A 24,501-nucleotide genomic window follows, 5' to 3' on the forward strand; every position below is an offset into this window, starting at 1 on the left:
TCCCTGCTCTCCTTCTCTTCCTCTCTCCTCCCCTCCCTCTCTTCTTCTCCCTCTCTATCTGTATGCATTTATGTAAATGTATGTTACTAACTCATCATCCGGGGTATCTGTGTCTCATGTGGCAGGTTGCCACTGATAAAGTTTACGTCAGGATCATGAATCGTGGCTGCGCCTGCTGCCCTGGTCCTGCTGGACACCGGGAAGCCTTTTTGACATTTCCCTGGATTCATCCAAACTTTCTCTTTTCCAACACAACATAATTTCTGTCACATGTTGTATTTGTACTATGTTGTTTATCCTGTACACACGACATCTATTGCACGTCTGTCCGTCCTGGGAGAGGGATCCCTCCTCAGTTGCTCTCCCTAAGGTTTCTCAACATTTTTCCCCCTTTAATTATGGGGTTTCTTTTAGGAAGTGTTTCCTTGTGCGATGCGAGGGTCTAAGGACAGAGGGTGTCGTAACCTGTACAGTCTGTAAAGCACACTGAGACAAATGTATCATTTGTGATATTGGGCTATACAAATACATTTGATTTGATTTGATGTGTGTGTGTGTGTGTGTGTGTGTGTGTGTGTGTGTGTGTGTGTGTGTGTGTGTGTATATATTGATTATCTTTGGGGTTTTGGACCGTTGATCAGACAAAACTAAACAATTAAATACTATCATTATTTTCTTATCTGTATAACAATAAGCAGATTATTTAATTGTTAGTTGGAGGCCCACCACTATGTTTCATTGCATTATACTATTTATACTACTATAAAATACTATATTGTAATCATGCTTTCATGTATATTTATATATGCTATACCATGGTATACTCTTTGATATCTATTACACATACGTCATAGTATTGTATTATAACATACAGTTTACTATATTATATACTCTATAGTATGTGCTGACCGGGAGTACACAAGCAGGGGTCGCTGTTGCATGGATGTTTCTTTGCACAAGCTGTTCTTACTATTTACATTATTCAGTATTTAAAACGGGTGAATTGGTCTTATCATAGTAACATTTTGTAGTACTTTAGTACTTTGTAGGCTTTGAGGTCTCAAAAAGCACTATATAAATTCAATTTATTATTATTATTATTTCATAATGATTTAAATTTGAATAATTACTTAAAATGATTGTTTCATGTATATTTCTCACACTATTTAATCAAGTGATTCCATATATTGTGGCCATGATGAAGTTTAGTCATGATTTTATTCACCCATCAACATATTCATGTGATGTTTTTCAGACAGTGGTGTAAATAAAGTGGAATTTATATGTTAAAAGAATCAGACACAAGAACATTAAGAAGACTGTGAAGAGGGAAAAGAGTTCAGGCACACAAACACCTAATACAAGACAATGATTGCATTTATTTAATGATCAAGGCATTAATGTAAACCAATTGTAAAAAAAATACTGATTTATCACAGTCCCAAAGTGCTCTTACGAAAAAGAATCAAGGATCCTTCACAAAACTGTTGACCTGTAAAACATTAACGTCAATTCAAGGAATTACAAAAAGCCAATTACTCTTCCAGAACTTTAAGACATTGTGGTGCAAGAACATTAAACGTTCAATGATTGTTTTCCTGTTGCTCAAAAACCTTCATAAGATGCATTATGCACTCTCACAATCTGTTCTCAGCTTCCCCCTCGTCACAGGAAGAGGAAGTTGTGAAGGGATCTGACACAAACAGTTCATGTACACGGACCACACGGGCTTTATTCAAGACCCTCATTGATGCATCGCAGTAAAATCGTTCTTCATTAGCTGGTGAGAAAATGGCCGCAGGACAGTGTTGTTTTTATGCTTTTCCTTTTGCTTTCTTCTGCAGCCGGGTCCGTGTGGGCTCGGTGAGCACTAAGGGCTCCTGGATGACCATGGCGGGGTATTTCCTCCCTAGAAGCTCCACTTCCACTTTCTGGCCCACCGAGCACAGCTCCAGAGGCAGGTAGCCGAACGCCAGGCTCTGCTGGGCGCTGTAGCTGTAGGCTCCGGATGTCGTGTTGCCGACCACCTGATGAGAAGAGACGCCAGCTCACGTGAGAACCACAAGATAACCAAATAAAACTGGATCACAAGACAACCTTTTGCCCGTTTCTAACCTTGCCGTTGAGCCAGATGGTCTCGTTGCCTTCGGGGTCGACGTCATCCGTGTCCAGGCTGAGGTAGGAAAGCTTCCTCTTCAGGCCCTTGGCTTTGATCTCCAGAAGGGCTGCTTTGCCAATGAAGTCAGCGGGCTGGACAAACACAGGCACAAACAGTGTTCAGAACCTATTCCTAGTTACAGAGGAGATAACTAATACACACTTGGACATAAACCAGTTATTGTATGTTTAAAAATGCACAATTCAAAATGAGATGGACCTTGTTCAGCTTGATGAAATAATCCAGTCCAGCCTCCAGAGGGTTTGTGTCACAGTTCATCTGCAAAGATTGATACCAGTCAAAAGTCACGACCTGGAAGTTCAACTTTTCTTGCCAAGAGTTAGATGAGAAGATTGATGCCACTCTGTCTGTACGGTAAATATGCAGCCGCTTAGCTTAGCTTAGCATAAAGACTGAAAACAGGGGGAAACAGCTAGCCTGGCTCTATGCAAAGGTAACAACATCTGCCTACCAGCACCTCTAAAGCTCACATGTTAGGTCATGTTTGTTTCATCCAAACAAAAATCTAAATGTGAAAAGACCAAGTTATGACAAAAAATTGTGGGTTTTGCCTGTGTGTGTGTGTGTGTGTGTGTGTACCTCAGCTCCCCAGCCTCTGAAGCCCTTTTCCAATCGGAGGGAGGACATGGCGTAGGTGCCAAAATTGTCGATTCCTTCGTCCTTTCCTGCTTCCATCATGGCCTGGTACACAGCTGCCATGTTCTTCTGCTCGATGTACAACTCCCAACCGAGCTCACCTATAAACACACGCGTAATATTGTGTCACCATACAGTACGTTAAGACACACTCAGCGCTAATAAATACGCAACTAATAAATATTTCTCATACTTGAGAACCTGGAACATTGAATGTTTGAGAGGTTTTTACTTGCAAAAAGCGATGAATCAATTATTAAGTGATGTCGATCTAAGTAATTAGTCGAGTTATCATTGCAGCTTTACAAAAATAAAAATACTCATGGTAGTTTCACATAATTTTGACTTAACATCTCACGATTTTGATTGATTGATGCAGGATTTTGTGCAGTTGATGACAATGAAACTGCCTCCAGCAAACAAACAAGACCTAGGAAGCTGTATTACATTGCTGTATACTATAGCGTGCACTATTCTCAGTCAAGTGTGACATATTTTATTCAGTGTTAGCGACTGAATATCCTGCTTTTTACAGATACTTTCCATCAGCAGCCAATTCTACACTCATTCAAGTGATTTCTTGTTCTTAAGTCAAGTGAAACTTCGTTGCTCCTCTGGTAGAACGTGTTCATTTGTTTTTAAAAAGACCAACAAAAGAACTAAGCAGACAGGATGTAACCTCACAGTGTGCAGTACCTGTGTAGGAGATCCTGATGGCCCGGACGGAAACGCCGGCCAACTGGATGATCTTACAGTGGAGAAATTTGAATCCGGCATCACTTAAATCCTCATCTGTCAGCTTCTGAAGAACTTTGCGGGATTTCGGTCCGGCAATTCCCAGCACGCCAATATATTCCGTTACGTTGCTGATGTCCACGTCATATGCACCGTCTGCAGCTTCTGCCTCTATCCACCTGAGTACAGATCAAATCCACACAGAAAACCTTCAGCACGCAGAAAGGAGATTCTAATATTGTATTATTATAGCTCTTCTACATATTGTACATTTAATACATATATTGACAAATGCATTGCACAGGGTTAAAGGTTAAAATGTTCCTTGTGGAGTTTTAGACCTCTAGTAGTGGAGTCATTTTTATATGAGTGAGTGGCAATATTGCCACATCTCAGCCACGTGTGATGAGGAGTTTCATGATGTGACCGCCATGAACTCTTCCTCTGTAGTTTGGTGCCGTCACCACTAGAGGCCGATAGATAGCACTAAACGGTCCTTGCCTCCCTCAGGCTGCGGTGAGGAGTTAAGTTAGAGTGAATATTTTAAACTTGCTGCCTCCAACTGGAGCAAAGGGAGGGGAGTAGCGTTAACAGCTGCTAAAAGGTTTTAAGTTTCTGTCGTATAAAACAGAGAGAGAGAGTTTTATTCAGCACAGCTTGAGAGTCTGGTCAGGGTGTGTATGAATGAGAACTACCATCGTGTAGTCTGTGTTCTCTGCTAAATTAATAATGAAATGTTTGTCTACTTGTGTGTTGGCAGTTTTGTGCATGTGGTTAATTGTGTTGTTTTGCTAAGATGCATCAAAACACTGCATGAAAACTGACATTTCTTAGTGTAGTTTTTGCTACACAATGCTTCTGAGTACTGGAACTACAATGACCGCAATTAATAGAGTTGCAATGTGGAAGGAGCGATTAGTTTACTTTTTTAATATTATTATATATTATAAAATTGCACTGGTGGCATTTAAATGATCAGGACAATAAAAATCCTTGAGTCCGATTTTGGGTCCCTTCGTACTGGAATATTTTCTCCATCGACAATGTTAGGTGACTGACAGTTGGAGCACTTCTACAGCTTGAATGGACATGAAACTCTCCTCGTTGAATCATCAGTACAAAACATTAACAACTGTGTTAGAAATAAAAATAAAGTCAAAAAGGCACAAGCTTGTGTACATAAAAACTTAATCTACAACAATAACTACGACTCCCAAGGTGCATTTCTGCAAGAAACACCTAATCACAGAACTTCAAATTCTGTTACATGCAGAATAAGGATAAAACTAAAGATTGTTCACAACTGCGACGATGAAGTGTTAAAAATTCCCACTGAGCAGAGGCTCATGGGTATTGTAGTATTTAGACCCATCCCTCTGCCAAATTTACAGAAAATAAACATTATTTCTCACTAAGGAAGTGGAAATAGTTGGTGGCCATAACATAAACCTATAGAGTTGTTACATCATAAGACAAAGTCTTGTGTTCAGTAACATTGAGGATATCATATAAAGTAAAAATTAAAATGGAAATACACTTTGCAACTCTATTAGGTCAGAATCGAGTTAGTTATCATGTAGGAAAATAAAACTTTTACTAATAAATTAGCTTCTGCTACCCTGATGAACTTAAGTGACATGTTGCACGTGTTAATAGGTTCACCTGAGGTCATGTCCCTCTGACCCCGAGCCTGTGATGAGCAAGAACTCTCCAGGTGACAGCTGGGTGATGGTGACCTCAGCAAACACTCTCCCGTCGGGCGTCAACATGTGGCTGATATTAGTCAGGCCGACCTGAAGACGCACAGGTCAAAAGGATAATGAGTCAGAGAGAGGCATGTACAAACTATTCACACAGGTGTTAATGAAAGTATACATGTGCTCTACCTTGGGCATTGTGTTGGCAAACAGGCGGTCCAGCAGCCTCTGCGAGTCCTTCCCCTTCACTATGAACTTGGCAAAAGGCGTCAGGTCGATCACTCCCACCTTCTCCATCACCAGCTTGCACTCTCGGCCAGCTGGTCCAAACCAGTTGGTGCGTCGGAAACTGGGCCTGAGCACAACAATCAATGAGCGCTGTTGTTTTAATGATTAACAACTTTTACTACGGCTGTTCTTACTGGCCCCTTTTTATTGGCTTCATTGCATAATGCAAAACCGATGTTGAAGTATAATGCTGAACATTGTTCTAACCTAAGCTACTTCTTGTTAGACAAAATGATAACAAGACTCACAAGCGTAAGAAACTACAGCCATGCTAGTGGCTCTGTATGGATGTACTTAGACATGAGCTAAATGCTAACGTTAGCATGCTAGCAGGTTTCCCCATGTTCAGCATTTATTGTAGCGTAGGCTATTAGCGTGCTAACGTTTGCTAATTAGCACTAACATTACATTTTACAGGTATTCGGTCATAAAAACCAAATGATGGCTGATGACAGCGCTAGATTAAAGTTAAGAAATCACCAAAGTGATAACAATTCATCCGTAAGGACGACATGAATGTTTGTACCATATTTGATGACAATACATCCAATAGTTGTCGAGACATTTCACGCAAAACCACCAATTTCAACCTCATGGTGGCGCTAAATGATAAGTCAGAGGATCACCAAAGTCAGTAGGATTCATCCTCTGGTGACCATGAATGTACGCCTAAGATTTCATGGCAATGCATCAAACAGCTGTTGAGATATTTAAGTGGTGGAAATCATTCCCTCGGGCCATGCAAAGTGTGCCTAAAACAATATAGCAAACAAAGGTTGGAGGAAAAGAAAGCTGCATAGTAAGATTATGTCTGCGGCTTTAATATTTGTACAAACACAAACGTCCCTGTCACAGTTATGAGCCAAGTATGCAGCTGCTGAGCAGGCCAACGGGTTTCTACACTCATTGCTTATTAGACTCCAAAAATCCGCCGGGATTATTGCAGGTGTGGTTTTTAAATAATGTCATGTGCATATTCGAGACTGTGACACATGGATTGTCAAATGCAGTTATTTACAGTTATCTGCATGTGTTGTTGAATGTTAGCAGCTGTCTTGATCGGATACCAGTGAGGTATCTAAATGGATCTCTTGTGCCGCTGCTCAGAGTTAGATGTTGTGTGCTGCGCTCGTCTGTGCACCAACTGAAAGAGTTGGAAGGAGAACATGTGTCTGTGCTTTGTGCCAAGAACATTGTGTCTCTAAACATTTATTCTGACAGGCATGCATCTCCAGAAGAAACCATCAGAGCGCCTTTTGTTTATGCATTGTTGAATACTCAAGAACCATCCCTATATTCTCCGTCCTTCTCCACAGTGTTGAGAGGGTAAAACAGGAAGTGGAGAATAAAAAAACATTTTATTCAGATGTTTACGTCTTAAAACGCCTGCTATTGTCCAGGTCTAAGAAAGTTATTGTAGGCATCAAGATATTTAAGCATGTAAATGTAATATTGTTCCGCTGACTGGATGCCTTACTTGTATCCAATGTCGTCTCCAGGTTTGTGGAACCAGTGAGGTTGTTCCCAGCCGGCGTGAAAGCCCATGGATGCTTTGTCCTTCAGCAACTCGTAAACGCCACTTTTCCGGGAGGTTGGTCGACCGGCAAATCGCTCCTCCTTCGGGTAACCAACTGAACATAGTGAAGAAGAGACAGTTAAAAGGTTTAGTCACGGTAAACAGAGAAGGTTTTGTCAGGCGACTGTGCGATCGTCTTGTATTCTTCTTACCCACATTGTTGAAGCCATAGGATTCTCGAGCTTTGGCGCACATGAAAGGTACTTCGGCCCATTTCCCGTAGCGGTTGGGGTCGCACTCGATCAGGTCGTAAGGAGGCTCTCCATTCCTGATCCAGTCGCTCAGGAACTTACCGATTCCGCCGGCATGGATAACCCCGTAACTAAAATAGTCCAAAGCTTTATATTTACATTTACTGGATCGCAATTGTCACAAAATACACTGTATGGAGAAATGTATTTTTTCCTTAAGATTACAATTTAATATATAAAAGAAGGCCTTGCGTCCCCTCGTGAAGCTTTGGCGACCCCCAGGTTGGGAACAGCTGCTCTAAGGGATGCAACCTACCCTGCACTGTACCAATGGCCGACACCATTTTCTCTAACCTGAAAACACCATTAAAAAGAAACTAAGATGCTAACCCATCTCCCAATCTCATACCCGAAGCCAATGGCAGTCCAGTAGTTGCGAACTCCTTGGTGTGGTCCGACCATGGGCAGCAGGTCAGGGGTGTACGTGATTGGTCCAGACACGATGTTGATGATGTCAGCTTTCTTCAGCACAGGGACCATCTCCATGGCCATCTCAACATGCTCCATTATCCTGTCGAGGTCTGACTCAAACAGCTCCTTACCGAAACCTGAGTCGGCCACACAAACATGGTCAGTTAAAAAAGTTAAAAATAAAAAATTGGTTTTCAGACAAATCTGTATCCACGTCACGCAGACCTGGAGGCACTCCATCTCTGACCCAGGAGTCCTGCAGCACCATCTTCTCCATGCTTTCATACGGGCCGAACAGCAGACCGTCTCTTTCCTGACGCAGGTAGTAAGAGGCCTCCAGATCCCTGATGACAGCCAGCTCCTTCTTCAGAGACTTCACTTCTGGTACCGTCGCTGTCACGACGTACTGGTGGTGCACTGGGATGGTGGGGTGATCGAACCCGATCATCTTGCCCACCTCCCGAGCCCAGAAACCTTAGAAACCAACAGAAAAGGTATTAAAATCAACAAGATAAAGAGGAATTATATTAAAATGTGTTAATTAGGCTACTGCCTGTTGGCTTATCTCATTATAAAACACTTCTGCTTCCAGTCTTCATTGAAAGCTCAACTAACCATCTGCTGACTGTAGTTTCATATCTAACAGACACATAACAATGGTATCAATATCCTCCTCCTCTCTATTAATAAGCAATTAAGCAAATTCCCAAATGACTCCTAACACCTTCCACTGTACCAGTATTTTGGCAACTTGGCAGGGCTGTAACATTATGTTCTCCTTTGCCATTTTATTGGGCTTTTAATAAAGAGTTTATGTCTCCTGGTGGACACACAAAGTTTGATGAATGAATTTGTTTGTAAGTAAGAAGTTACGCGACGCCCCTCTTTCACTATTTGGAAGGAAAAGTGCAACACTTTCAAAGATTATTCAGCACAGACCATAATCCTTACTTTCATTGTATATTGAGATTAACTTCTAACAGACTGAAACACAGGAAATATAAGTATAATGAATGTGTGTCTTTTTGAATAAGACTTGCAAGTATGCATGTTACAGTTACTGATAAGTTATACATGCATTCCTATACAACAAGACTTTCCAAGAATAGCATGCGATTCATCAGCTGGTATCTTATGTGCAAGTTCTATTTAAGGTTGCAATTGAGACTGTATTCTTTACTGTTAAGTAATGAAAAGGGTCAGCTCATCCAAATGACAGAAAAACTAAAACAAATGCTGTTTTCATGGGGACTATTTCTTCAGTGGAAGGTAGTTCCGTCCATCTACAGGGCTAGCTACTGTACCACCAGGGTGTCAATGAGACAAATATGCTGTGTTGTGAGTCTCTAAGTAGGACATGTGGATTAAACAATGTAGAGTTTGTGCTGAATCAACTGCTGTGACCTGGAGCGTGAGGCCAGAGCCTGCTGGGACACTTCAGCGGTCTTCAGCTAAAAACTCTTCATTTAACTTACATTTAAATAAATCCCCACTTAGAATCCAGTATGTTTCAAATGGGCTTCATGCTTTGATTTACTTGCATGCAAGTCTGCAGCCTATTAACATTGCAACATGTACTCTTTATATTCTGTGTGTGCACCATATGTGAACTTTATCTCATGGTGAGGGATGGGGTGGGGGTGCATTCAAACACATACACACACACACACACCATCCAGATAAGATCACAGGCAGTTTAGGCAGGCGCTGGGCTGCAGAGGAGCATGTTTACCAGACGCCTGCACACAGGGCCGATTCACTGCGTTACCCAGGAATCGTGATGAATGGAGTCAACAAACTCCCCAAAATGAAAACAACCTTTGAAACAAGTCCCACTCTAGTTGTCTTCGCTCATGCTCGGCATCATTCAAAATGAGAGTCTCCCTTAATTGATTCCAGAGTTTATTAAAACTATTTCTAAAAATGTGTTCAGAAGGTCACTGAGTGGTTTCAAACCACCAGGGGTAATTCTGCAGTTAGTTGTAAGGGGGGGGGAGGGGGTTTACGGGGAAATATTGTGAAGAAGCACAATTATTTTTGATAAAATAATCATAATCAATCAGCTGTAACTCTTGAGCATCATGTGTTGCATTTGGGAGTTACGAGCCTGTGGGGAGGTTTGAAACATTCAGCTGCTTGTCCAAGTGGTAGCACAAATGCAGATTTTAATAACTATACTGTACTATACTATATAAACCTTTATATAACTAACAGCGTTCAACACACTCTTCACACAACGGTCAAAATAAGGCGGATATGTTGAAACTCATCCTATGGGGTCACATTCTGGGGAACCTTTGACATTTGACCTTAATTTAAGCTTTCAATATTCAACTTTATTGGGAAGAAGGGGGAACAGCCTGCGTTCCAGACTACGTCTCAGTTTCAACAGAATTTGTCAAAATAAGATGTTGGCTGGAAAAAAGAAGTGGAAAGTATATTCTGGACGAGGATCATTTGGGGGCGGCAGAAGAGAATGGGAGTGATAAAGTATGTATAAAAAAAAAAAAAAAAAAAAAGGCCAAGAAGAGGCAGAGAGAAAGTTTGGTTGGTGTTATGCAAGCTCAACAAAACAGCCACTTGTGGGTAATGTGATTTAAACTAAACATTCATTTAAAAAAAAAAAAAGACTGAGGTTACTGCTGTTGTTTCTTGGGAGTTGTTTTCTTACTTGCTATGCTTGGATTTATTCTGGGGGCTATTTCTGCAGCCCTGCATTTGTTGTCAAACTTTAAAATCACAAAAACAAACCCCACATACAAAAAGGAAAAAGCACAAGTCTGTACTTGCAAAAACCTCCAATTACCCATCAATAATCTGACTTCAAAAATGTTAACTTTGCTTACTGTGGGAAGCAAATTCATGCAAAAAAAAAATCACACAGGCGTGACATTTAGTTTGACATTTCATTCCCTGGATACAAAGAGCAAGAAAATGCAATTAAAAAAAAAAAAAAAAGTCTGGTCGGGAGGTGTGCATGTGCTGCTGCTTCAAGATTGGATGAAATGTGAACTGTTGGCCTGTTCGGATTGGCTGTCGGACACAGTGAAGGCAAAAGGCCAGCAGGACCCGCAACATAACTGGCTTCAACCAGAGTACAGAATGTGCAAATTCAAAGCAGAAGATATATGGAGCAAGAAGATGTAGCTGTAGACGATTTGTTCTGCAAGGTCTTTTACGGAGCTAGATTTAATGCTTGTGGAGTGTACTAGAACAGTTGAGGGGACAACGTTTTTGCATTGCAGCAACTGTCAAAACACTCGTTTAAACATGCATACATGTCAGAATTCTCCTTTGTCAATACAGTATTTTTTAGGGTTGAACAACAGTTGCTATTTCATTTGCCATTTGTTTGTTAATTACTTTTAACATGACTGTGAGCGACTGCAGAGACTAAGGACTAATATGCATGACCTATATATATATTGCTAAATGATACACAATCCCTTCTATAGAGAACAAACTGAATCAAGTTCCTGAACCTTGCCAGAACAAGCAACAGCCGTTCAGATGAAAGAAGTAGGTGCCAACAAAATCCCCCCAGAACTGGTATGACCCAGTTCAAACCAAAAGCTTTCTCTGAACTCTGCAGGCATTGGTCTGTGTGGGCAAAGGTCTGCTGCTGTAGTGTGTCCACAGATAACATGGTTTGTAGAGCAGTGACTACGGGATGCGTCTGCATTGTGTCTTAATCAGCAGATATTATCAGAAATACTGCCCTCGAGGAACATCTTAGGATGGGACTTTACCACCATGTGTTAGCAGGAAATATGACAAAGATACCACATATTGTATGACATCCAAGTCAAATTCTAATTTCTGTTTTGTTGTAACATGGTAAGAGAGTGTATCCTACATTTGAAATCCCTTGTGAAACAACACCAAGCCCAAAACCAAGTGTATGAACTACAGCGTGTCCGAGTTCTTTAATGCAACCTCTAGTTGTTGCATATCTGAAAAGAAATGCTGTCACTAAAGCGGACTTTAATGAACCTTTAAACCCTGTTCTTGTGTGAAATTGCACCAAAGATCAAAGATGTTTCCACGACAGTCCCTGTTATCTCTGGTTTGAGTACAAACCTGTTGCATTGACGATGCGATTGGCGCGGATGGTCCCATGAGGAGTCTGGACGTCCCACTTTCCGTCAGCGGTCGGGTTGAGGGCGGTTACCGGGGCTGGGTTATAGATCTGGGCCCCGTACATACGAGCACCAGCAGCCAGAGCCATAGTGAGAGAGTAAGGGTCAATGTGTCCGTCTCCTGGGGTGTACAGACCTGCCAACACCTGAGAACGTAGAGAAACTTTATTATCATCATCAATACTGACAAACGTCTCCAACTTGATTAAAGTACAGAAGTCACCTGATCAAACGTGTCTTGAATTTGCTTAAATTCTTAAGACCTTCTTAAGAGATTAATGGCATTCACTTGGTATAAGAGAGTTCTTTGAGATGATAAAAGCAAGAATCACATTCACCTGTAATATTTCTATGGTTCGCACAAACCTTGTCTATATTGAGCAGAGGGAATAGTTCTAGGATTTTCTCCGGTCCGATCATGTACTGTTCGGTCACATGCCAGTGCGTGCGGGTCATCTGGTACTTCATCTCATCCACTCGAGCCGCCGATGCAGCAATACGGACGCTGCCGGGCTGATGAAAGCCCACTGCCTGCAGATAATAACACGATATGTGTATCATGTGATCACAAAAACATCACTTCACCAACACATCAAAGTTATTAAAGATGAGCGAGGCAGCTCACCTGTCCAGTTTCAGCCTCCAGGGTCTCGTATAATTTAATGCTGTCATAGTGGACTTTCTTGAGGTTGATGCCTGGATGGTAATATGTTGTCAAACCGGCCTGAAATACAAAACAGCTCGTGATGGACGATAAGAAAATACATCACGGATTCTAACTTAAAGTTGCATTAACAGGTTTTTTGGTGGGGAAGAAGTTGTAAACACTGACGTGACATTTAAGTTGGTGTTATCAAACAGTTGCTAATTTACAAATCCAGACTCAGAGCAACATTATCATTAATTTGAAGTCCTGTTAGCGTCCACCTGATGAATCTACGTGCCGGCCGAGTGGAGTACAGTCAGTGTAACAATGCTAATGAGAGCTGTGAGAGGGAACCCAAACAGTGACATTATTGTTTTGTAAAAGGAAAACAATAAGCTTAAAGATGCTAAAACGCTCAGAAGAGCTGCAGAGTCGGGTGATCTATGCCCTTTGATCAAATGTTCATATAAAAATAATGTTTATAGCTGCTTTAATAACACAATACTGTGAACGAAAGAGTAATTGAGATGCATCACATCCTGTAAACTGATAAATAACTCATAAAAGGAGGTAAAAGTAAGTATATATATATATATATATATATATATATATATATATATATACATCTAAAATGTCCTATAGGTGTCCAGAGTGTTCCCTGCTTCTCTCACCAAATGCATGCCGCCACACCCCCCCCCCCCCACAGATAAAGAGTAACTGAATAAGAGTAAGTCCCCCCTCTGACATGTCAAACGTATATTAATAGCCTTGCAGTGAAGTGAATGAGGGACGGGGTAGAAGGGTCAAGACCTCAGAAGCCTTGAAAGCTTGTAACAGCTGCCCTCGATGGATACGATGCCACTTCTGAATGACAGAAACAGGAACGTCTGCAAACACCTTCACTAAATTAGGCTTTCGAGGAAGAAGCTCTTCATACTTGTGCTTTAAATTTCCTAGCAGCATTAGACGCTCAGTGGTCAATTTGGATATTACCCCGAGGACATTATTTGACAGTAATAAATGTCTGTTGACAAACTATTTTTGCTCGAAATTGCCCCAATTATAAAAATAAATCCAAGTTGAGACAGTTACACAACTGAAAAATAGTAAAACGAAAGAAATTTTTCAAGCAAAGATGCCAAATATTCCCTATTTCCAGCCAACCCTCAGTCGATTAATCATTTAAAAGAAAACATAACATAAAACATAAATTATTAAATGTTTCAACATTCTCTGATTTTCAAATATGAGGATTTGCTTTTCTTTAAATGACACTAAATTAAACATATTTTGGTTTTAGACTCTTTGTCAGGAAAAGCAAGCAATCAATCGAGAAAATAATAATAAAAATAATCGAAAATTAAGATAACCCTTAGTTGCAGCCCCAGTTTTATGTGATGGGGAAATATATTTGAATTTTTGGACTGTTGCTCAGTTAAACAAACAATTTGATGATGTAACTTTGGGCTTTAGTGAATTGAGAATTTTTTGTTTTGTTTTTACCATATAAAAAATAATAAGTAAAGATGGTGAGCAAACCTAAAAGGGAAAGTGTCAAAAAGGTTGTTGACAGCAGGGAACGTGACAATATGTTGGTGCTATGTGACACGGATCACCTGTGGCTTCCATGAAAAGCTTACTTTGCCATCTACAAACTTTGTTCACCTTCACATTCACTGTATTCAATAAATAAAAGTAGACTTTGGCAGACATACAGCGTGCCAGGTGGACCCAGCCGTCAGCTCAGACTTCTCCAACAGCACCACATCCTTCATGCCACCTTTGGCCAGGTGATAGGCCAAGCTGACCCCCACACATCCCCCACCAATGATGACAGTGTCCGCGGTGTCCTTCCATCTCTTTCTCAAAGCCGAGGATGCATTACTGAAGAAAGGAAAGAAAGGTAAAAGGAACTACAGGTGAATAATCACAGCTCCAACATGCACCTCAGCAGTCTGTTTACAACCAGAGCTGACATAATGAAGTCACCATGTTGACCACGTGATGCAGAAGCACCAGAACTACTTTTAAATGTCTGCACATTAGACTCACTGCACGTTAATTATGGCTGGATATGCATATCAAATTGCCTGACCAAAGCGTGGTGAATAAGACGCACATGTAAATAAACCATCTCACCTCTGTTCTGCTTGTTTTCTTGAGGTGCAGCAGATGGTCCTCAAAGGAAGTCGCGCAATCCCTCGACACGCGGACAAATCTCTCCGCAAATGACTGATGAGGTTTAATATCCGCGACATTGTCAGGGAAATGGTTTTTTTACAACTATACACGTTCAATTTAAAGCATAACCAGCCCCCCCCCTCTCACTGGACCCCTGCCTGCAATGGCGTGTGTGGTTAAGTTACAAATATCCCTGTTTTGCACTGACAGCCGTGTTGGCACGCCCACAGGTCGAGGATACAAGTCAGGACAAAACTTTACTCAGAACCTCAGGAGTGTTAACACTTTCAGTGCCATAACCTGAAACAATAATCAATAATACTCTCCCAGTGTGTGTACTGGAGCTACGTACAAACACATATCTGCTTGGGACATGCTGAAAGCAAACAGTCCAGCATGTTGCAGTCCCACCAGAGATAGTAGCAGTCTATATAGTGCCACATGTTGTTGTGTAACTTTATTAAATTCTGGTGCTTCCATGTTTGCTGATACGCTTACTTAACTCCAAGTTTTCTTTTAGTGCCTGTAAATCCATTAAATATTATTCAATAACACATCAGAGCAGATATATGGCATTTAGGTTTGGTCGAATAAAAGTAAGTTTAATGAGGAAATATCATTTTATTTATATTTAGTAGGACATAACAAGGTAAATATTGGACAAAATACTTCTATTTAGTGTTTTTCCTCTCACACACACACTTGTCTTTACCATTATATGTGAAGTGATAGCATATCTTTGTCAATGTTATGTCTGCTCTTGAGTTGATCTTTACATTGCTAAATATAATTGATGATATTTCTTTGGTCAAATGGTCTGTGAAATCTTCTCCACTCACACCTTTGACAGCCTAATTGTTTCACGCACACGCAAACCGGTTCATAAAACACATTTGTTTTTGCATTTCAGGGTTTATATAAACCGTGCCGTGAAGATAAACGTCCAGTTCAAACCTGCTGCAGCGGTTCCAGGTGGGTTTGGAGGGGGCTGTGATGCAATAAAAGGCTCAAGGACTGCAGATGAATGCATGTAACGCTCGGACCGGATCTAACAGAGGTCAATTCGTATGATTGTTGTTTACATTTTTACAAAAGTTACATAACACAGACACAAATTAATGGTGCAGATCTTTCTTGAGTGGATTTTCAACAAACAGAACATGGACAAACAGAAAACAAGGGATCAGTGTTAGTATTACTCTGTTTCTGTATGTGTGCTTTGACTGGTGTTTGCTTTTAGCCACGTTAGCTGCTCTATGGGTGGAAATGTTGGTCTGTCTGTCCAACATCCTGACTTTCAGCTTTTGGATTCATAGCCATCAATTTTGGTACATGTATTCATAATCCCCAGAGGATAAATCCTACTCACGTAACCTTTCATTCCAGCCCCATCATCAGGTCAAAACTAAAAATGTGTCCAATACTTTTGTTTATGACTAAATACCTGCAAACTAACGACATCCTTATCAGCCTCAGCTGTACTTTGTGTAACGGTACGATCAAGACAGAAGGGAGGTGGGACTCAATTGCACGACACAGAGGCAGATAAATGTTAAATGGAAATAGTCTTTACTGAAAACTTTGCAGTTGCTATGAGAGGGAACGAGACACAGGTGAGGACACTAACGAACAGATTGGGAACACCTGGGGGTAGGAAGTAGAAACAACAGAGAACAGGTAATTAACAAAATAAAACAGGAAGTACAAACACAACACAAAACTTCTAACGAACAGGCCGAGACCTAATACTTTGTGTTTAGTGATAATTAGCAAACGCTAGCATGCTAACACAGCTTGTCCTGGTCCTTTTCTTTGGAATACATTTGATTTGATTTGATAACACACTAAACTAAGATGGTAAACATTATAGCAGGTATAAACATTATAAACAATGCAGCTGTTAGTATTGTCAATGAAAGCCACCAACAAGTCAAACGTTTTATATATGCAGTGAAATATCTACAAACATTCATGTTCCCCAGAGGATGAACTGTAACGACTTTTTGTTTTTGTTTTCTTGTGGTTTCTCACTTTGCAACGTTTTTTTTCTTTTAAATTCTGAGCATGTGTCATGAAATTGATGAAGACTTTCTTGCGTTTTGTCAACGTGCATGTCTCTTCTTAAGCTGCAGTTGAGCTTTCAGGACAACTGTACCAATGAGCTGGAATGCTGTCTGATAACAGCATGATGGATTAGATAGGGAGCATTTCAACCCCCTTGACATGGGAGATAATGTAACATCCACAAATAATGTGGCATCTACACAACATGTACTGTCACAGAATGTCATGTTATGTTGCTACACATGGCGTTCTTTTTAAGATATAGAGGGAGATAGGGTGAGAGAAGCGTCTTAAACTGATACATTTACTCAAGTTCTGTACTTAAGTACACATTGGAGGTACTTGTACTTACTTGAGTATTTCCATGTTATGCAACATTTCACTTCTACACCTACTACATCTCAGAGCCAAATATTGTACTTTTTACTCCAATACATTTGTCTGATCTATCAAGTGAAAACCATGTATCTCCAAACTGAAAGATGATAGAAAAACTTCTACTAAACTAAAGAAACTCTTTAAAAAGCCTCTTGGATCAGCTGGAAAATACATCAGCTGGAAACAGGGCAGTTTTTATGAGTTTATAAAAAGTTTACATTTTGGAGATACGTGGTTCTCACAGGACAGCGACGCTACAAACATGATGATCTTGTAGAATATGATGCATTGCTGTAGAATAAACTACACAGTTGAATATAAAGGAGTTAAAATCAGCACAACCTTAAAAATCTACAGCAATAAAATGCAACATGCACATTAATGGAGCAGTGATATTAATCCAGAAGCATCAGATATAATAGTAAAACACTGATAGGAAACATTTCACTGCAGGAGTACTATTACTTTTACTTAAGTAAGATGTTTAATGCAGGACTTTTACTTGTAGTGGAGTATTTATATATCTGAATACTTCGTCCACCACTAGCAATGTCTTTTCCTAATGATCAGCTGTAACGTTATGATGATCCTCCTGGAGAAAATGTTATATTATATAACATTATGTGGGCACAGTGATTCTCTGTCAACTTTAGACTTTCCTCTTTCATTAAGAACAGTCTCCCCCCCCCCCTTCCTCAGACCAACATGCCTCCGGTTGCCTTGACTGTCTGCTGTGTTGATCTTACTGAATTAGCAGAGGCTGTCAACACCATGGAGAGAGTGTGTCTGTGTAGTAAACAACACATTGTGTTTCTCTACTGTTCTATGTAGTTTTGGGTACGATATCGTTTATGGATGTATAGTTGTGATAAGATCTTTTTGTAGTGGTGGATGAGGTATTAAGCAAGATACTAGAAACATTTGCATGTGTGCACATTATGCAGTCAAATATTTATCAATGCTGACCTCTTTTGGTCTGTATTTGTAGACATTTCTTATTAATTAAATAATCTTCTTTCTTGCAGTTGCAGAAGGGGATATGTTATTTCAAACACACCCAGAGTGGTATATATTGATCAAGGCTTTAATTACATGGTTACCCAAAACAGGTGATTTCAATTATCTTTGCTTAATTAGACCTCTTCTCAGACTGTGTGCACACTTGATGTCTGCTTGCTTAGTTGTACCTTTTAAAAGTAGAACATATTACAACTTTATTCTTCTTATTAGCATTTGAAGAAGCCACCTTTGGCTTTAGGAAATAATTACAGGCACACGTCACTATTTTCTGACATTTTATAGACAAAATGATTCGTCAGTTAATCAAGAAAATAATATTTAAATTAATCGATAATGAGAATAATTGTTCGTTGCATCCCTAAGCAATTTCTGTAATTCCCGTTTCAGACATTTCTGCATCTACAGGAAAATTGAACAATTAAAAATGACCTAAAAATAAGATTAATGTAAAAAAAATATTGTGAATTCACAAAAGTAAAATATATATAAAAATAATAACATTCAAACTGTTGCTAATCAATACAAGTTTCACATAACTCCCATCGGCTCTTGTTACGTTGCATGCAGGGATGATATAAGTATATAAAGTATTTTATCTAAAAGGTACTCTTAAAATGACAGGCATACTGCTTCTCTCCCGCAAATGCAAATATGTGTTGCTTCAAAAATGTAACTGCTGCACATAACTTCTCTAACTTCACTGTGCATTCCTTTCTCATTGTATGTGCACTGGAGGTTTCAAGTGTCCACATCTCAAGTTACATACTGGATCACGATTGCCTCGGAGCAAGTTGTGGAGTCGGAACATCCTGTTCATACTGTCCTGTGCATACAAACAGAAATGTTCCCTCTTCAGCAGATGAAAGTGAAAACAGCCTTCTCGTGTCAAACTCTGCTCATCCATCCTCCTGCACAGAGAAGCTCAAACATCCAAGTAACAAAAAGTGAAGAATATGTTTGAGTGGAGTGAGTCTTTAAGTTAAAGGGTAAAAATCACGCCAAAAACAATCAGATTGTTGCTCCTACTGTAGAAAAGTCTGTTCTCTCCTTCACCCCATGTTTCTGGTTTTGGAAGGCGTTTTCACAGGCGCTGACAGATGTATGGTTGCACACTAACTTCTCCACACCTGCATCCGAAAGACTTAAAGTTGCATTTGTCAGAAAAGAAGTTAAATGTTCTAATCTCTATAACATACGCAACTCCACAGCTTTTGCATTTTACATCAATGTATGTGAAAAGCGCAGTTAAACCTGATCATGTTTCGTTCCGGATAAGTCCAATTCTCTGAACTTTTTCCACATATAATCATCCTAAATCGTCATATTATTTATACCACAAAACATCAAAAGAGCACGAGTCTTATCATTTATGCAGATGTACGAACAATAGGTTGTCTTGTGCAAACTTGCCAAAAGAAAAAAGAGATGAGCTATGTAAGAGGCAGGCGGGTCTTAGAGTGACATCAGGAGCCCTGCACCCCTCCTGGTTTATAAATGCTGCATGGGTCTCTGCACGGAGCACTTTCCGAACTCAGAGGGACTCTGTAGCTGACAAGAGTGGGTCAGTCACTGCTGCAACAATCATGGCACCAGGAGCAAAGAAGGTGAGCGAATAAGATGTCTTTTAACTTAATATTTGCACGTAATTCATCTTTTTTTCATTTCACTTGTTGCGTGAGGTTTTGAAGCCACATATTTGAGTTGCTTATGCAGAAGGGAGAGATTTTTTTGTTGTTTTTTTGCATACTGCACTACAGATAGTAAAGTGTAACAAACGTTTGTGCATGCTTTCATTTCACGCAGGGCATTTTGGAGCGTCTGGATGCAGGCGAGATCGTTGTCGGGGACGGAGGCTTTGTCTTCGCTCTTGAGAAGAGGGGCTATGTGAAGGCGGGGCCGTGGACACCTGAGGCTGCAGCCGAGAACCCTGACGCAGGTACTACTCCCTTTTTGCATTTTGCTCAGTCCAGTTAGTAACCAGTAGAGCCCTAACCTGTAAATCCAATTTGAAATGCTGACTGAGCTATCCTGTTGTTCCAGTGCGGCAGCTGCACCGGGAGTTCTTGAGAGCAGGCTCCAATGTCATGCAGACATTCACTTTCTACGCAAGCGATGATAAACTGGATAACAGGGGCAACATTCAGCGCTTCACTGTGAGTACAGGTTCAATCTGTGACTGCAGCTGCTCTGAAGTCTCATCGACTCATGAAGAGGGCATGACATCTTGGCAGCAGAGTTGGTATAAAACCAACTGCCTGCAGCAGAGAACACCAACAAGGAGTTTGTGTTTTTATGTTGCAATTTAAAGAGTTTTCTTTGTTTTTAATCTTCAGGGGCAGCAAATAAACGAAGCCGCTTGTGACCTGGCCAGGGAGGTGGCCAATGAGGGTGATGCTCTGGTGGCAGGAGGAGTCTGTCAGACCCCCTCTTACCTCAGCTGCAAGAGTGAGACTGAAGTAAAGGCCATCTTTAAGAAACAGCTTGATGTCTTTGTCAAGAAAGACGTGGACTTCCTGATTGCAGAGGTATGTAGTTAACACTGCTGGTAAGTTAGGAGTGAGAGCAGATGTCAGTTTGTCAATTTAGTTGTGCACTTCCATAAAGCTGTGGGATGTGCAAGAGACTGGTAAACAAGGAGGATATCTTAATTTTTAGTCTGGAGTAAATGTTTAAAAGACTTAATGTTGGCTCCTACATTTGCTGTAATGCAACCAATGACATATTTTCATTGAACCCTCCCTGTCTGTTTAAATCAAGCCTTCTTCATCAGGGTTATTTTCTCAGTCTAGAAAGCTCCAGAGTCAGTGGGAGCGTTTTGTTTTTTTAAAGCCAAAGAATGACTCCTGTTTTACTGGCTCAAACCCCCTCGGGGTAACTTGGACTCAAATGTTGTTAAATTTTTGTCTCCAGTTTGCAAAACCATCATTGCACCATCAAGCATATTCAGTGTTCACTGATAACTGCATTAATTCACTGCCATAATGCCAACTTGTACCAACATAGATGTTACACTGAACCTGTCATGCTCAGTGCTGATTGAAAACACTTGATCTTTGTTTGGATCTATTGCAATAATTAATTTTGGTCACTGGGGAGCAGCAGAAACGAGCTGCTTGCTGCAGCAGAAAATGATGCTGATGAGTGAACCGACGCAGTATTCAAGCCTTCACATCAGTCATTCGAGGCGATGTAGCACTTCTTTGAATGAACAGTGATTTATTTTTACCCTCAATTAAATTAATTCATATTTTTATTTTTGCTTGCAGTACTTTGAGCACGTGGAAGAGGCTGAGTGGGCCATCCAGGTTTTGAAGACCACCGGGAAGCCTGTGGCTGCGACTATGTGTATTGGACCTGAAGGAGACTTGAATGGCGTCAGCCCCGGAGACTGTGCCGTCAGACTCGTCAAAGCTGGTATGACAGTATCTCGATCTTTCAATCTACTGTATGTACGAGTTTTCTAAATCCTGTCCCACAAGCTGTGCAGATGTGGAGTAATAATTTTGCCACCCTATTTATCAAAATGGTCATAATTAATAAACTCTTCCTAAAACAGTTTCAACACAACCTTGATGAAAGGAAGATGTATTGTATTAGACTGCGTTAGTTTAACTAGCTGTCTTTAATGCACTCTTTCTTTAATAAATATATATTTTTAGCATTTCTAGACTCGTTTTTTCTTCTTGAATAAATATCTGCTTGTCAACAAACTATTTAAAAAATAATAATAATAATAATATGTGAAGGGTTTTAAATGATCAAACTTTGGTGCCATCCAGTGAAGGTATGACACTGGCAGCCCAAAGTACACACTGCTACACAGAAGCTGCTCCAGTTTTCACCTGCTTATGCCCTCAGGATAAATGATAAATATTTTGCATGTTTCCTCTTCATAGGAGCTCAGATTGTGGGCATCAACTGCCACTTTGACCCAGAGACCTGTGTGAAGACTGTGAAGATGATGAAGGAGGGAGTAAAGAAAGCCGGGCTGAAGGCTCACTACATGATCCAGCCGCTGGCTTACCACACTCCTGACTGCAACCACCAGGGTTTCATCGACCTGCCAGAGTTCCCTTTCAGTATGTATACACACACACAAAACTGATGCTTCTCAATATTTAAAGGGACAGTCAGCCTAGAATCAAAAATATATACTTTCCTCTCACCTGTAGTGCTATTTATCTATATTTTGTGAGATTTGCCAAGTGTTGGAGGTATCGACCGTATAGATGTCTGCCTTCTCTCCACTTTATATTGGCAGGTGTAGTTCGGTTGAAAGAAAATAGTTCCTACATGAAACCGCTCACAACAAGGTCGATGGATTATCTTGAGTAACTTGGTCATGATTTGTGGAAAGTGACAATGCTGTTGAGTTTTTCAAATGCATTTCTTTGCCGCTTTTGAGCATCACAAGCCGAGTGCCATCAAGTCGTATTGTATTCGAGAGAAGGCAGACGTCTCTCCAACACTCGACAACTCGCACCAAAACATCTAGATTGATGATAGCACTACAGGTAAAAAGAAAAATGTGTTCCCTAAAATGTCTTAATCTAAACGTTGACATTATTCGGTCAGGTCTGGAGCCGAGGATCCTGACCAGATGGGACATGCAGAAATACGCCAGGGAAGCATACAATGCTGGCATCCGTTACATCGGAGGCTGCTGTGGATTTGAACCCTACCACATCCGTGCCCTGGCTGAGGAGCTGGCACCTGAGAGGGGTTTCCTGCCTCTTGGCTCTGACAAGCACGGCAACTGGGGCAGTGGCCTGGAGATGCACACAAAGCCATGGGTCAGAGCTAGGTAAGAAGCCACTTCTACTTGATCCTCATGTGTTTTTGTTTTTTTTCCTCAATACCTCCCCAGTTTTTGTTTGTTTTTAAACGGTATTCCTCTCTGCAGGGCCCGTCGTGACTACTGGGAGAATCTGAAGCCTGCGTCTGGCCGTCCATTCTGCCCTTCCATGGCCTCTCCTGATGGTTGGGGTGTCACCAAAGGCCACGCTGACCTGATGCAGCAGAAGGAGGCCACCTCCAAGGAGCAGCTAAAGGCTCTCTTTGACAAGGCCAACAAAACCCACTGAGCTCTCCCTCCGAGGCATCTTGTTTTATAAGAGAAGGCGTCCTCAAACAGTCCCTGAGGTTTACATGCCAAAAAGTTCGAAATGCTGAAGTTCTTTCTGTCTTTTTTTAGGACCATGTGTACTCTGTGGAAGACTAGTATCATGCTGAAACTTTATATTGGCTTTCCAGCCTTAACCAACAATGTGCCTGTTTTTGTAACACAACTTGTGAAGTTACTGTGGCTGAAAACTCAAAAGCAGCTGTGAATGCACTTAAAGTAATGCCTTAACACTCCAAACATACCGAATGTTGTCTTCAGAAGAATTAAATGATGTGTAGCAATAAACTAATTGAACAGAATCTGCATGTGTGCGTGTTTATTTTTGTAAAACTCAATTTGTCTGCACCTGTATCACCTGAACATAATGAAACTTTTTATTAAATTACTGAATGGATTAAGAGTTGAGAAAATTACATTTAACTGAATCTGGTAGTTTGTGAATGATATCGAAGTTTTGGTTTATTTATGTGGCGGTGTTAAGTAACTAAGTACATTTATGCTGTAGAAGTACACTTTTGAGGTAATTGAGTATATCCATACTATTTTTATATTTCAAGCATTTTGAAGGCTAATGTTACATTTGATGCCTTTAGTTACTTTTGAAGATTTAAATTACAGATTAAGATAAAGCTTTATTGATCCCTGGGGAGAAACGCACAAACTACCCAGAAGATGACGTGTGTTTGTATATATAATTAAAATGAATTAACTAAGCTTAAATATTTAATTGATACTTACACATTAATGCATCAATAATTTAATATATATATCATAAAATGGGCCATTCTGCATACTAAGTACTATGTATAGTTTGATGACAATACTTTAGTGCCGTCACTTAAGTACAACTTTGTATGCAGGACTTTTACTTGAAACACAGTATTTTTACACTGGTATTGCTACTTTTCTGAGTACTTCCACCACTGTATACATGCAAGCATGAGCTGTAACATGTCAGTTTTCACACATTGGTTTATTATACCAAATGTCTGCAATCATTTAGAGTTTCCCATGGTATCAAATCATTCAAACGTCAGCGTTAATCTCTTCTCTGGAGAGTAAAACAGTTTGCTGCTGCTGCCATCTAGTGGTTGAAAACAAAGAATCTTAAAGTACTAAACTGTTTTTAAATCAATATAGGTTTTTATCATATAGTTTACAATCAACATTTTATC

The 24,501-nt window shown here is 40.4% G+C and overlaps 2 protein-coding genes across 5 annotated transcripts; one reads left to right on the forward strand and one right to left on the reverse strand.

Annotated features, from left to right (window-relative positions):
* Nucleotides 1-1,330: 1,330 nt before the first annotated feature.
* dmgdh (dimethylglycine dehydrogenase) lies at nucleotides 1,331-16,238 on the reverse strand. 4 transcript variants are annotated; one of them, XM_029444027.1, is made up of 17 exons: nucleotides 16,184-16,238; nucleotides 14,698-14,790; nucleotides 14,274-14,442; nucleotides 12,538-12,636; nucleotides 12,279-12,443; nucleotides 11,854-12,058; nucleotides 7,999-8,247; nucleotides 7,712-7,910; nucleotides 7,264-7,433; nucleotides 7,013-7,166; nucleotides 5,437-5,602; nucleotides 5,213-5,343; nucleotides 3,512-3,729; nucleotides 2,759-2,916; nucleotides 2,378-2,437; nucleotides 2,116-2,250; nucleotides 1,331-2,027 (listed from the first exon to the last, which is right to left on the reverse strand). In XM_029444027.1, the coding sequence occupies exons 1-17, from the start codon at nucleotides 16,198-16,200 to the stop codon at nucleotides 1,815-1,817; spliced, it is 2,601 nt and encodes an 866-aa protein (XP_029299887.1). In that variant the 5' UTR covers nucleotides 16,201-16,238; the 3' UTR covers nucleotides 1,331-1,814. The 4 variants fall into 4 exon arrangements, with proteins under 4 accessions (XP_029299887.1, XP_029299888.1, XP_029299889.1 ...); XM_029444028.1 differs by lacking the exon at nucleotides 16,184-16,238 and adding an exon at nucleotides 16,109-16,159; XM_029444029.1 differs by lacking the exons at nucleotides 14,698-14,790; nucleotides 16,184-16,238 and adding an exon at nucleotides 16,109-16,129.
* Nucleotides 16,239-19,645: 3,407 nt separating this feature from the next.
* Nucleotides 19,646-23,625, forward strand: bhmt (betaine-homocysteine methyltransferase). Its single transcript, XM_029444031.1, has 8 exons — nucleotides 19,646-19,805; nucleotides 20,005-20,137; nucleotides 20,242-20,354; nucleotides 20,535-20,726; nucleotides 21,468-21,615; nucleotides 22,098-22,280; nucleotides 22,777-23,005; nucleotides 23,105-23,625. The coding sequence occupies exons 1-8, from the start codon at nucleotides 19,785-19,787 to the stop codon at nucleotides 23,283-23,285; spliced, it is 1,200 nt and encodes a 399-aa protein (XP_029299891.1). The 5' UTR covers nucleotides 19,646-19,784; the 3' UTR covers nucleotides 23,286-23,625.
* The last annotated feature ends 876 nt before the right edge of the window (nucleotides 23,626-24,501 follow it).

This window comes from Cottoperca gobio, chromosome 12 (genome assembly GCF_900634415.1).
Source record: "Cottoperca gobio chromosome 12, fCotGob3.1, whole genome shotgun sequence".
NCBI classification, from domain to species: Eukaryota; Metazoa; Chordata; class Actinopteri; order Perciformes; family Bovichtidae; genus Cottoperca; species Cottoperca gobio.